At 44.0% G+C, this 14706-nt stretch overlaps 1 protein-coding gene across 8 annotated transcripts in view; it reads left to right on the top strand.

The window, feature by feature from the left end:
- LOC115205111 (teneurin-3) overlaps window positions 1-14706 on the top strand; it is a 219082-nt gene that overhangs the window by 189832 nt on the left and 14544 nt on the right. For all 8 annotated transcript variants that reach the window (XM_029770775.1, XM_029770773.1, XM_029770774.1 and 5 more), the window contains 5 exons: window positions 294-469; window positions 7180-7415; window positions 8717-9013; window positions 9673-11284; window positions 11533-11663. In XM_029770775.1, the coding sequence (XP_029626635.1) occupies window positions 294-469; window positions 7180-7415; window positions 8717-9013; window positions 9673-11284; window positions 11533-11663 (2452 nt within the window). The remainder of the gene's footprint in view (window positions 1-293; window positions 470-7179; window positions 7416-8716; window positions 9014-9672; window positions 11285-11532; window positions 11664-14706) is intronic.

Below are 14706 nucleotides of genomic sequence, written 5' to 3'. Positions count from 1 at the left end.
AGGTAAGCTAATCAGTTGCTGCTTTGCACTTACAATGAATGCATATTCATGTTTTAATTTGGTGGCAGTCAGTGACTTCCTTCACAATGACACACACTCTGAAGTTTGCCTACAGTGTCATATTTTGATCCTTTTAAAGGTTATTCTACCAAGTTATGTGAAAAGAGACCGTGTGGTGACTGTGTGTGATGTTGTTGCCTAGATACTCTCGACAAAATGACACCATGCTTCGATGCAAGAATTCATGAATCACAATGATCACCTTTACATAAACTTCTCCCTCTATCTTTCAGGTATGACAGCGAAGGCAGGATAATGAACGTGACATTCCCCACGGGAACAGTGAAAAACCTGTACACCGAAATCGACAGGGCCTTGACCGTGGACATTGAGAGCTCCTTGACTGAAGAGGAAATTAGTATTACCACCAATACCTCCACCATCCGTGCCTTCTATACACTGGCTCAGGGTAATGGCGTCCCCATTCTTCCCAGCCAAAACAGTTTGGTAGAGTTTGTGCATATCAGTGGCGGTCGATGCCATTTAAGATTAGGGAGGACAATGTTGTTTTTATGAGCATGGTATTAATTGTATTACAGCATATTGGATGACTGTCATTCATATTCTATTCACCCAGCTCAATGTAACATCGGTAGGTTTAGGCTAATACATGATACTCTAATTGTCCCTATACCCACCATGAGATTGCAACAATCTAGCCTACGATTAAAAGTTTACAACGTAGGTGCACAGGTCGAGAGAAAAACTTAAGTAACCAAGATGACAGACAGTGACACATTCAATACTGCCTTGCACACTTTTGCCTTATCTAGGGTGTAATCATTAGTCCAGACAGTTGCAGACCAGAGTTTCTATTGGACAAATTCAGGTATGTTAATCACCGTTTCGTTCCGTTTGCTTCCAGTTAAGAAATGTTTATCAGTAGAATTGGCAGAATGAATACACCCCTGATCATCCGCAAACACAGTTCACTTTCATAGCAGCCACATAAAAACATCATGATTACTTTGCTCGTTGTATAACTCATTGTTGCATCTACGCGCTCTCCTCCTCTCACGTTTTCCCTTAAACTATCTAGCAGCTTTTGCTAGCTAAGTAAGTGGAAAAAAATACAATGAAATATAGCTAGCTCTCTCTCATTTGCTGCTCCTTAATTTTTTAAGAAAATAATTTGTTCAAAACTGTTCAGCTATTGTCTTACTCTCTCTCTTTCAGTCAGCTACTCACCACATTTTATGCACTGCAGTGCTAGCTAGCTGTAACTTATGCTTTCAGTAACGTACGCTAACCCCATTCCGTACAAATTTGCGCAACCGCGACATTCAAACGAGGCTGCAAAGAAAACTAATGGGACTGTAGGGACTGTGTTGACAGCAACACGCATAAAGCAACTAATTCTGTCTTACAGCCTCTCTCCACCAGGTGTAGCACTTCTCTCACCATTTATAAACAAGAAAGGGACAGGGATGGGGTAAGGGGGGATACCAAGTCATTTTTTGCGTCATCACTGCCAGCTATCAATGACTCAAAAGCCGCTGTTTACTTCTGAAGATCACTTTAGCACCGCCCTAAAAACCCGATTCAAATTCGACACGAGCCTTCAAATAGGTATGTAATGACACATTATATAAACTCTTTATAGTGTTTTATTTACATTTTAGAGGCGATAAGGTGATAAGTTTGACAGATCGAGTGAAAAAAAGCAATTTCCCCACACGACATCTCTCCTTCTCACTATCACGCAATAGGTTTCACTTCCCTCCTTGCCATTTTTCAAAAGACCCGACGAAGCTCTTTGCCTTCTTGAATAATGCAGACATGGGTATCATGAAGGTCTCGTCATTGATTTTGTTGGAAAGGGGAGAAATTGTGCTTTACAATGGTATTGATATTACAGTTGATCTGGAAGTATTACGTTTTTTGGGCACTAAAATAAGGCCAATTGTACGGACCAGCGCGATGTACAAAAGTGAGTTAGTTTAATTTACTAGATTCGTTCTCTGATTTTTTGGATTGGGTGGACAACATGTCAGTTCATGCTGCAAGAGCTCAAGTTGTCATGATTACTGTGTTAGTCTATGGAAGGGGGTGAGAACCATGAGCCTCCTAAGTTTTGTATTTAAGTCAATGTACCCAGAGGAGGACAGGATGGTCTTCCCATTCCTCCTCTGAATAGCCTCCATCTTATGACAACATTTTGTGAAGTTTTTGTTCGTTTTGGACTACAGTGAGGGTTTTTCAGCTGTTCAGGCACACAACATTTTTCTGGAGGCAAGCCGAAGTCTACACCCCACTGACGGTGATTGGTCAACAGTAGGGATTCTTCAATAAAGTATTTGTTGTCGTTCAACAAGAGATTACTCATTTTTTAGCTAATTTTTTAGCTAATTTTTTCATTGACAAATACTGCACCAAACATTAGTTAGATGTAAAATTCCTCAACTAAGATTTCTTCTACAAAAACGTCAAAAGTAATGCTATATTTCTTGAGTTAGATTAGATCCCATCTGGAAAGCAGGAATACATACAGTTGAAGTTGGCTGTTTACATACGCTTAGATTGGAGTCATTAAAACTGTTTTTTCAACAACTCCACAAATTTCTTCTTAACAAACTAAAGTTTTGTCAAGTCGGTTAGGACATCTACTTTGTGCATGAAACAAGTAATTTTTCCAAAAATTGTTTACAGATTATTTCACTTATAATTCACTGTATCACAATTCCAGTGAGTCAGAATATTACATACACTAAGTTGACTGTGCCTTTAAACAGCTTGGAAAATTCCAGAAATGTATGTCAGGGCTTTAGAAGCTTCTGATAGGCCAGTTTACATCATTTGAGTCAATTGGAGGTGTGCCTGTGTTTGTATTTCAAGGCCTACCTTCAAACTCAGTGCCTCTTTGCTTGGCATCATGGGAAAATCAAAAGAAATCAGCCAAGACCTCAGAAAATAAAGTCTGGTTCATCCTTGGGAGCAATTTCCAAACCCCTGATGGTACCACGTTCATCTGTACAAAAAATAGTACACAAGTATAACGCCATGGGACCACGCAGCCGTCATACAGCTCAGGGAGGAGACGCGTTCTGTCTCCTAGAGAAGTGCAAATCAATCCCAGAACAACAGCAAAGGACCTTGTGAAGATGCTGGAGGAAACAGGTATCTATATCCACATAACCTATATCGAGTCCTATATCGACATAACCTGAAAGGCCGCTCAGCCAGGAAGAAACCACTGCTCCAAAACCGCCATAAAAAAAGCCAAACTACGGTTTGCAACTGCACATGGGGACAAAGATCGTACTTTTTGGAGAAATGTTGTCTAGTCTGATGAAACAAAAATAGAACTGTTTGGTCATAATGACCATCCTTATGTTTGTAGGAAAAAGGGGGAGGCATGCAAGCCGAAGAACACCATCCCAACCGTGAAGCATGGGGGTGGCAGCATCATGTTGTGGGGGTGCTTTGCTGCAGGAGGGACTGGTGCACTTCACAAAATAGATGGCATCATGAGGAGGGAAGATTATGTGGATATATTGAAGCAACATCTCAAGACATCAGTCAGGAAGTTAAAGCTTGGTCGCAAATGGGTCTCCCAAATGGACAATGACCCCAAGAATACTTCCAGAGTTGTGGCAAAATGGCTTAAGGACAACAAAGTCAAGGTATTGGAGTGGCTATCACAAAGCCCTGACCTCAATCCTATAGAAAAGTATTATTCTGACATTTCACATTCTTAAAATAAAGTGGTGATCCTAACTGACCTAAGACAGGGGATTTTTACTAGGATTAAATGTCAGGAATTGTGAAAAACTGAGTTTAAATGTATTTGGCTGTGGTGTATGAAAACTTCCGACTTCAACTGTACATCAGAATGCTTTTCATTGACTATAGCTCAGCCTTCAACACCATAGTATCCTCCAAGCTCATCATTAAGCTCGGGGCCCTGCATCTGAACCCCGCCCTGTGCAACTGGGTCCTGGACTTCCTGATGGTAGGAAACAACACCTCCACTTCGCTGATCCTCAACACAGGGGCCCCACAAGGGTGCGTGCTCAGCCCCCTCCTGTACTCCCTGTTCACCCATGACTGCGTGGCCACGCACGCCTCCAACTCAATCATCAAGTTTGCAGACGACGCAGCAGTAGTAGGTCTGATTACCAACAATGATGAGACAGCCTACATGGAGGAGGTGAGGGCCCTGGCGGAGTGGTGCCAGGAAAATAACCTCTCCCTCAACATCAACAAAATGAAAGAGCTCGACGGGACTGCATTGGAGAAAGTGGAAAGCTTCAAGTTCCTCGGTGTACACATCACTGACAATCGGAAATGGTCCACCCACACAGACAGTGTGGTGAAGAAAGCTCAACAGTGCCTCTTCAACCTCAGAAGGCGGAAGAAATTTGGCTTGGCCCCTAAGGCCCTCAGAAACAGTTACAGATGCACAATGGAGAGTATGTTGTCGGGCTGTATCACCGCCTGGTACGGCAACTGCACCACCGCAACCGTGGGGCTCTCCAGAGGGTGGTGCGGTCTGCCCAACATCACCGGTGGCAAACTACCTGCCCTCCATGACACCTACAGCACCCGATGTCACAGGAAGGACATCAACCACCCGAGCCGCGGCCTGTTCACCCCACTACCTTCCAGAAGGCGAGGTCAGTACAGGTGCATCAAACCTGGGACCGAGAAACTGAAAAACAGCTTCTATTTCAATGCCATCAGGCTGTTAAATAGGCATTACTAGCAGGCTACCACCCGGCTACCACCTGGCACCTCAACCCTGCAGGCTGCTGCCCTATCTGTATACATAGACATGGAATCAATGTCCACTTCAATAATGGAACATTAGTCACTTTAATAATGTTTACATACTGCTTTACTCATCTTTTTCAGGACCCTATCTTTCAAAGATAATTCATAAAAATCCAAATAACTTCACAGATCTTCATTGTACAGGGTTTAAACACTGTCTCCCATTCTTGTTCAATGAACCATAAACAATTAATGAACATGCACGTGTGGAAAGGTCATTAAGACACTAACAGCTTACAGACGGTAGGCAATTAAGGTCACAGTTATGAAAACTTAGGACACTAAAGAGGCCTTCTGCTGACTCTGAAAAACACCAAAAGAAAGATGGCCAGGGTCCCTGCTCATCTGCATGAATGTGCCTTAGGCATGCTGCAAGGAGGCTTGAGGACTGCAGATGTGGCCAGGGCCATAAATTGCAATGTCCGTACTGTGAGACACCTAAGACAGCGCTACAGGGAGACAGGATGGACAGCTGATCGTCCTCGCAGTGGCAGACCACGTGTAACACCTGCACAGGATCAGTACATCCCTACATCACACCTGCGGGACAGGTACAGGATGGCAACAACAACTGCCTGAGTTACACCAGGAACGCACAATCCCTCCATCAGTGCTCAGACTGTCCGCAATAGGCTAAGAGTGGCTGGACTGAGGGCTTGTAGGCCTGTTGTAAGGCAGGTCCTCACCAGACATCACCGGCAACAACGTTGCCTATGGGCACAAACCCACTGTCACTGGACCAGACAGGACTGGCAAAAAGTGCTCTTCACTGACGAGTCACGGTTTTGTCTCACCAGGGGTGATGGTGGGATTCGCGTTTATCGTCGAAGGACTGAGCGTTACACCGAGGCCTGTACTCTGGAGCGGGATCAATTTGGAGGTGGAGGGTCCGTCATGGTCTGGGGCGGTGTGTCACAGCATCATCGGACTGAGCTTGTTGTCATTGCAGGCAATCTCAACGCTGTGCATTACAGGGAAGACATCCTCCTTCCTCATGTGGTACCCTTCCTGCAGGCTCATCCTGACATGACCCTCCAGCATGACAATGCCATCAGCCATACTGCTCGTTCTGTGCGTGATTTCCTGCAAGACAGGAATGTCAGTGAAGAGCGAAGAGCCCGGACCACGATGAGCCCTTATCTCTATCACATAGAGCACGTCTGGGACCTGTTGGATCGGAGGGTGAGGGCTAGGGCCATTCCCCCCAGAAATGTCCAGGAACTTGCAGGTGCCTTGGTGGAAGAGTGGGTAACATCTCACAGCAAGAACTGGCAAATCTGGTGCAGTCCATGAGGAGGAGATGCACTGCAGTACTTAATGCAGCTGGTGGCCACACCAGATACTGACTGTTGCTTTGATTTTGACCCCCCCCCTTTTTTTTCAGGGACACATTATTCAATTTCTGTTAGTCACATGTCTGTGGAACTTGTTCAGTTTATGTCTCATGTTAAGTTTGCTGAAAATAAACGTTGACAGTGGCAGGACTTTTTTTTTCTCTGAGTTTATATACAGTATTCTATTCCACTGTATTTAGTCAATGCCACTCCAACGTTGCCTGTCCTAATATTTATATATTTCTTAATTACATTATTTTGCTTTTAGATTTGTGTATTGTTGTGAATTGTTAGATACTACTGCACTGTTGGAGCTAGGAACATCAGCATTTCGCTACACCCGCAATATCATCTGCTAAATATGTTTATGTGACCAATAAAATGTGATTTGATTTGATTCATTCTGACTATTTTGAGGAAGTGTATACTGGCTACGGTGTCTCAAAATGGACAAATGGTACTCTTGCCGCTTTTTGCTAATTTTTCAAGCAAAGGTCTTTCAAGGGAGTATGCAAGCACACTCGTTTGGTTCGCCTAGCCGACTTCGACTAGCTGCCAGCCGAACTGAAGCATGCTGACGCCTTAAGCCACACATCTCCTCCTCTCAGTCTTGCTGATACACCAACAGTTCAGGCTGCCTTTTTGAAGGTCTTTTTTTGTCATTGTTGCTGGGGTCTCAGAGCAATGTTGAGTAAGCTTAAGTCATGTATCATTATGGGTGAGCGGGTTTACAGAAGACAGTGTAAATTATTACTCCTTCAGTGTGTGGGGTGAGCAGAAACCTTGTATCGTAACTTTTTGTATTGTGTTATAAGCTATTTAGTGAATTGTTCCATTTATTGTAGTTCTATAGTCCTTTTCTAATGTGTATCTGTTTTTCTATTGGAAGGTAGTGTTATTGTTATCTGACATACCATAGGCAAGATTTCCCTGAGTATTCACAAAAATAATTTATAATCACAATACTTTGTTCAATGTTATCAATTATGACCCTGTGTTTTTATATTTTCAGATCAATGTAGAAGCAGTTATCAGGTGGGCTATGATAACTCTCTGAGAATCACCTATGCCAACGGAATGGACACCCACTACCAGACTGAGCCCCACATCCTGGCAGGCACTGCCAACCCCACAGTGGCACGGCGCAACATGAGTTTGCCAGGGGAGAGTGGGCAGAATCTGGTTGAGTGGCGCTTCCGCAAGGAGCAGGCCAGGGGCAAAGTCATTGTTTTTGGGCGCAAGCTAAGGGTGAGTTTCACTGTTTTATTCAGACAGTTTCACTTATTAGCGAGACATACTGTGACACTTGACTCCCGGGTTGCATCAAGATTTGGTCACTGATAAATTCCTAAATTGGAACCGCAATGGCTGTACAGTAACATGCTATATACATGACATCAGAGCTCTGACTCTGTGCTTCAGAGCGCTGTATGGGTTTTGACTGACAGCCCCTCTGAACCTGAGCAGCACGCGTGACAAGAAGTTGCCCCCATCCCTTCCACTAATTTGGGCAACTTTTGCTAATGTTTTGTTGTCTGAGTGAGGGAAGTGCTGTAAATTAAGAGGACTCTACATATTTTGAAACATGAGACTTTTTAAGGATTATAATAAGTACCGCTTTGATGCCATACATTCAAGCTAAACACCTGTCCAAATGTGCACTCAACATTTCCATATCATAAAGCTCATGTCATAAACAGCGTTGACGTTCATGATCACTATGTTTGTTGTACAGTTACGGGATGACATGTCGTCATTACCCTAGGTTATTCTGAACAGAATGAGGCTGTTTGTCTATTGTGAAGAAAATTTGCAGCGTTACACGTGCCTGAAGGCACTCCTTTCAATGCTCACCAAAATTATGATCTGTTTCCCTGAATTGCAAGCTTAACACTTCAATATCATATTTTATAACTCAAATGATGCCCAACTGACCTAGATTGCGATTTATTATGGACCCTTTTTAGATTGCGAAAACAGCAACAGTAATTGTGTGATGGCGGGGATGCAGGGTTTTGTTCCAAACAAAACTACAAGTGTACTTGCTCTAGTTCCTCAACGGCACAGCTAGGAGTGCTCAAAAAGCACCTTATAGTTGAAGACTTCTTTTGCACAATAAAATCAACAGTGTAATGTTTGGATTCAGTCTTGTGTCAGCTTTGGTCGTATATTTTTCAGATAATCGCCAAACTGTTACCTTTCAGTTGTTACTAAGATTATGCCTTTCTTCTTCTGTAAGAACATTTTTAAATGTCACCTATCCATATGGCCAATCCTAAAGAGTTAACAGCAATTTTGTCCCCATTAAATTTAAGGAGGGAGGAGGGTGGGATTTAAGACTTGCTGAGCAAATGCCAGAATTGAATGAAGCCTTTGAAGGAGCTGTTAATCTCCTCACACTGAATGCCAAAGAGCGGCAATCACACTAAATGCCTCTAACAGGCGTCCAGACAGAACTATAAGTGCCCTCTCTGTGACTGAAGCTTCATTGTCTGTTTGTTTTTGTTTTGTCTGGGCTTTGATCCAATACACATATTATCAACTAACAGGTGAACGGCCGTAACATTCTGTCAGTTGATTACGACCGTACGCTGAGGACGGAGAAGATATATGACGACCACAGGAAGTTCCTGCTGAAGATTATCTATGACGGCACTGGCCACCCTGTGCTGTGGGTGCCCAGCAGTAAGCTGTTGCCCGTGAACGTCAGCCTGAGCAGCAATGGGCAGATCAATGCCCTCCAGAGGGGGCCGACCACGGAGCGGTTGGAGTATGACAGTCAGGGACGCCTCGTGTCCAGAGTGTTTGCTGACGGGAAGAGGTGGAGTTACACCTATCTGGACAAGGTGAGGGTTGAAGCAACTCTATAAAATGCTTTGGTTTCTCCACTGGTCGATCAATGGACAAACAAAAATGGAGTACTTTTGATGGTAAAAGTAATTGTATATTGAAATCGAGGCCACACACACACCTTGCTGAAGCAGAACTTTTAAATCTCACACAGTCACACATGAGAGCTGCTCATTATGTTAACTCCTCGCAGAACTTAAAATAAGTGACATAACTTACTGCAGGACTCAGTTACAAGGACTTTTCCCCATGCAAAACCATGCAGAGATTTCCTCGCCCTCCTTGAGCTCATCGCGTGACTGGGATAGGCCGTGTCAACAGAGAAACATGGGGCATACTGAAAGCCTTGGTAACTCAAGGAACCACAGTGTGACAACGGTTGACTGGGCATGGCATTTTCACAGGAAGGGTGACAGCCCACTGAAAGCATTTCTAGCATCCAAAGTGCATATTAATTAACTCTAAGTCTGCAAGAATTTTAGGAGCCAGAATAAACGTGTGAATTTCTGACGCAATTGTTTAGGCTATTTAGTGAGCTGGTGGTGTATATATAATTATTTGTTTTCATAAAACATAGCTTTTGTGGACCATATAAAAATGAATATTTAAAGAACTGTAAATCATTTTGTTCTCCCTTCCCTCATCTTTCCTCTAGTCGATGGTGCTCCTGCTCCACAGCCAGCGTCAGTACATCTTCGACTTTGACTCTCAGGATCGGCTATCTGCAGTCACCATGCCCAGTGTGGCACGCTACACCATGCAGACGGTCCGCTCGGTGGGCTACTACCGCAACCTCTTTCACCCACCCGACAGCAATGCCTCTGTCGCTGTGGACTACAGCGAGGACGGCCTCCTCCAGCGAGTGGTGCACTTGGGCACGGGCCGCCAGGTCCTCTACAAGTATCGGCGACAGAACAAGCTAGCCGAAGTCCTGTATGACATCACGCGGGTCAGCTTCACCTATGACGAGATGGCGGGCGTGCTAAAGACGGTCAACCTGCAGAGCGAGGGCTTTATATGTTCGATCCGCTATCGTCAAGTGGGCCCCTTGGTGGACCGGCAGATCTTCCGCTTCAGCGAGGACGGCATGGTCAACGCCCGCTTCGACTACACCTACGACAGCAGCCTGCGCATTACTAGCGTGCAGGGTGTCATCAATGAGACCCCACTGCCCATCGACCTCTACCAGTTCGACGACATATCCGGAAAAGTCGAGCAGTTCGGCAAGTTCGGCGTCATCTACTATGACATCAACCAGATCATTTCCACGGCTGTTATGACCTACACAAAGCACTTTGACGCACACGGACGGATCAAGGAGATTCAGTACGAGATCTTCCGATCCCTCATGTACTGGATCACTTTCCAGTACGACGACACGGGACGATGTACCAAGAGGGAGATCAAGATCGGACCGTTTGCCAACACCACAAAGTACGGCTACGAGTATGACGTGGATGGCCAGCTCCAGACAGTCTACCTCAATGACAAGGTCATGTGGCGCTACACCTACGACCTGAATGGCAACCTCCACCTACTGAACCCTGGTAATGGTGCCCGCCTGCTCCCCCTGCGCTACGATCTCCGCGACCGCATCACCCGCCTGGGAGACATACAGTACCGCATGGACGAGGATGGCTTCCTCCGCCAGCGAGGTTCTGAGATCTTTGAGTACAACTCTAAAGGCCTCCTGGCACGCGTCTATAGCAAGAGCAATGGCTGGATCATCCAGTACCGCTACGACGGCCTGGGCAGAAGGGTGTCCACCAAGGCTAGCCTGGGGCAGTACCTGCAATACTTCTACGCAGACCTGAGCTACCCCAGCAGAATCACCCACGTCTACAATCACTCCAGCTCGGAGATCACCTCACTCTACTATGACCTGCAGGGCCACCTGTTTGCCCAGGAGATCAGCAGCGGAGAGGAGTACTACATCGCCTGTGACAACACCGGAACCCCTCTTGCCGTATTCACCAGCAACGGCCTCTTGATCAAGCAGGTCCAGTACACAGCGTACGGGGAGATCTACTTTGACTCCAACCCAGACTTTCAACTGGTGCTGGGGTTCCACGGGGGACTCTATGATCCGCTGACCAAATTGTTGCATTTTGGTGAGAGGGACTATGACATTATGCCCGGCAGGTGGACTGTGCCTGACATCAGCACGTGGAAACGGGTGGGGAAAGAGCCAGGTCCTTTTAATCTCTATATGTTCAGAAACAACAACCCCATCAGCAAAGTACATGAAGTGAGAGAATATGTGGCAGGTAGGATATTTATTCACTTTTATTTTACTTAGTCATATTTAATGTGCACGTAGTGTATACATGCTATTCAAATGTGCTATTCAAAAGTTGAAATGATTATACGTGCTTTGTTCATGCATGTATAACCAGCTTAATAATGATAACTAAGACACAAAATACTTATATTATAAAACATTACCATATTTTTTTATGACATAACCATGCCATTAAATATTTATTATGACTCTGCCCTTATTTGTCCGATGTAGATGTGAATAGCTGGCTAGTGACCTTTGGGTTCCATCTACACAACACCATTCCTGGCTTCCCAGTCCCAAAGTTTGACCTGACCCACCCCTCCTATGAACTGAAGAAGAGCCAGCTTTGGGACGATTTACCGGTTGGTTTCATATCTGACATTATTTCACAATCTCAGTTATTGTCATGCTATTTGCGATCCATATATTAGGTAAATGTATAGTAAACAAGGTGATCTAAAAGACCATAGTTGTTTGCTGGCTGAATATCAGGCACTTTGACAAACAAGCAAAATTCCGGGGTGAAAAGAAGCATGCTCCACAGTTTTCTATTAAATGTATATTTTGTTCTGTAGCCCCATGTTTTTAATTGGAATGCTATTTAGCCCAAAGCATCCCATTTAATTGGACAGCTTTTGCATAGGAACAAGTACAAATTGCATTTACATTTATTCTTTGATTATAGTTTTTCCCAATTGCTAACACACGTTTGCTGATACTACATCTCAGGTACACAAAACAGTTAGCCAATTTCCCTAAACCCCACAGACATCTTGCAAAATGAAATGCCGCAATCAAAATCATGTACTCCCTTCTCAAAATGAAACTCTGCATACAAATGAGACCCACAAACAAATAAAATGAATCCAACTTGGTGACAACCCAGATCACACTGTGACATGTTCAATACTGTATATTGTTTGTGTATACTCAAACAAGAAAGTCACACGAATGCAAAAATTTTTGTTTTAGATTTCAACATGACTCAATACATTTTAAACAGCATACTCTAAGCACACATACAGTAAAAATGCAAATGTACAGTAAATATACACTACCGGTCAAATGTTTCAGAACACCTTGTCACAAGCGTCGTTGTAGGTAGACCAAAATGCAGCGGGTATATGAATCATCTTCTTTTATTAAAGAGAAAAAACACTGATACAAAACAAACGACGAAAACAGTCCTGTAAGGTGCTCAGACTATACACGGAAACAACCACCCACAAACACAAGAGAAAATTAACCCACTTAAATATGGCCTCCAATTAGAGGCAACGACAACCAGCTGTCTCTAATTGGAGGTCGTTCCAAAACCCCAACATAGAAATAGAAAAACTAGATAAACACATACAAATAGAATAACATAGAACAAAACCAAAATCCCCGAAACACACTAAACAAACACCCTCTGCCACGCCCTGACCAAACTACAATAACAAACAACCCCTTTTACTGGTCAGGACGTGACACACCTACTCATTCAAGGGTTTTTCTTTATATTTACCATTTTCTACATTGTTGAATAATAGTGAATACATCAAAACTATGAAATAGCACATATGGAATCATGTAGTAACCAAAAAAGAGTTTGCAAAACTGTCATCAAGGCAAAGGGTGGCTATTTGAAGATTCACAAATATATACAGTATCTCACAAAAGTGAGTACACCCCTCACATTTTTGTAAATATTTGAGTATATCTTTTCATGTGACAACACTGAAGAAATGACACTTTGCAACACTGTAAAGTAGTGAGTGTACAGCTTGTATAACAGTGTACATTTGCTGTCCCCTCAAAATAACACAACACACAGCCATTCATGTCTAAACCGCTGGCAACAAAAGTGAGTACACCCCTAATTGAAAATATCCAAATTGAGCCCAAAGTGTCAATATTTTGTGTGGCCACCATCATTTTCCAGCACTGCCTTAACAGTCTTGGGCATGGAGTTCACCAGAGCTTCACAGGTTGCCACTGGAGTCCTCTTCCACTCCTCCATGACGACATCACGGAGCTGGTGGATGATAAGAGACCTTGCACTCCTCCACCTTCCGTTTGAGGATGCCTCACAGATGCTCAATAGGGTTTAGGTCTGGAGACATGCTTGGCCAGTCCATCACCTTTACCCTCAGATTCTTTAGCAAGGCAGTGGTCGTCTTGGAGGTGTGTTTGGGGTTGTTATCATGTTGGAATACTGCCCTGCGGCCCAGTCTCCGAAGGGAGGGGATCATGCTCTGCTTCAGTATGTCACAGTACATGTTGGCATTCATGGTTCCCTCAATGAACTGTAGCTCCCCAGTGCCGGCAGCACTCATGCAGCCCCAGACCATGACACTCCCACCACCATGCTTGACTGTAGGCAAGACACACTTGTCTTTGTACTCCTCACCTTTGTACTCCTCACATGCTTGACACCATCTGAACAAAATAAGTTTCTTGGTCTCATCAGACCGCAGGACATGGTTCCAGTAATCCATGTCCTTAGTCTGCTTGTCTTCAGCAAACTGTTTGCGGGCCCCCCACCCCTTCAACCTCTGTAGCAATGCTGGCAGCACTCATACGTCTATTTCCCAAAGACAACCTCTGGATATGACGCTGAGCACGTACACTCAACTTCTTTGGTCGACCATGGCGAGGCCTGTTTTGAGTGGAACCTGTCCTGTTAAACCGCTGTATGGTCTTGGCCACCATGCTGCAGCTCAGTTTCAGGGTCTTGGCAATCTTCTTATAGCCCAGGCCATCTTTATGTAGAGCAACAATTCTTTTTTTCAGATCCTCAGAGAGTTCTTTGCCATGAGGTGCCATGTTGAACTTCCAGTGACCAGTCAGTATGAGGGAGTGTGAGAGCAATGACACCACATTTAACACACCTGCTCCCCATTCACACCTGAGACCTTATAACACTAACGAGTCACATGACACCGGGGGTGGAAAATGGCTAATTGGGCCCAATTTGGACATTTTCACTTAGGGGTGTACTCACTTTTGTTGCCAGCGGTTTAGACATTAATGGCTGTGTGTTGAGTTATTTTGAGGGGACAGCAACTTTACACTGTTATACAAGCTGTACACTCACTACTTTACATTGTAGCAAAGTGTCATTTCTTCAGTGTTGTCACATGAAAAGTTATACTCAGATATTTACAACAATGTGAGGGGTGTACTCACTTTTGTGAGATACTGTATATTTTTTTGATTTGTTTAACACCTTTTTGGTTACTACATGATTCAATGTGTGTAGTTACATAGTTTTGATATCTTCACTATTATTATACAATGTAGAAAATAGTAAAAATAAAGGAAAACCCTGGAATGAGTAGGTGTTCTAAAACTTTTGACCGGGAGTGTATATCAAATCAAATTTTATTGGTCACAAGATTAAGACCTAAGATTAAGAATTGT

This window comes from Salmo trutta, chromosome 13 (assembly GCF_901001165.1).
Source record: "Salmo trutta chromosome 13, fSalTru1.1, whole genome shotgun sequence".
NCBI lineage: Eukaryota > Metazoa > Chordata > Actinopteri > Salmoniformes > Salmonidae > Salmo > Salmo trutta.
This window is presented reverse-complemented; position numbering and strand designations above follow the sequence as displayed.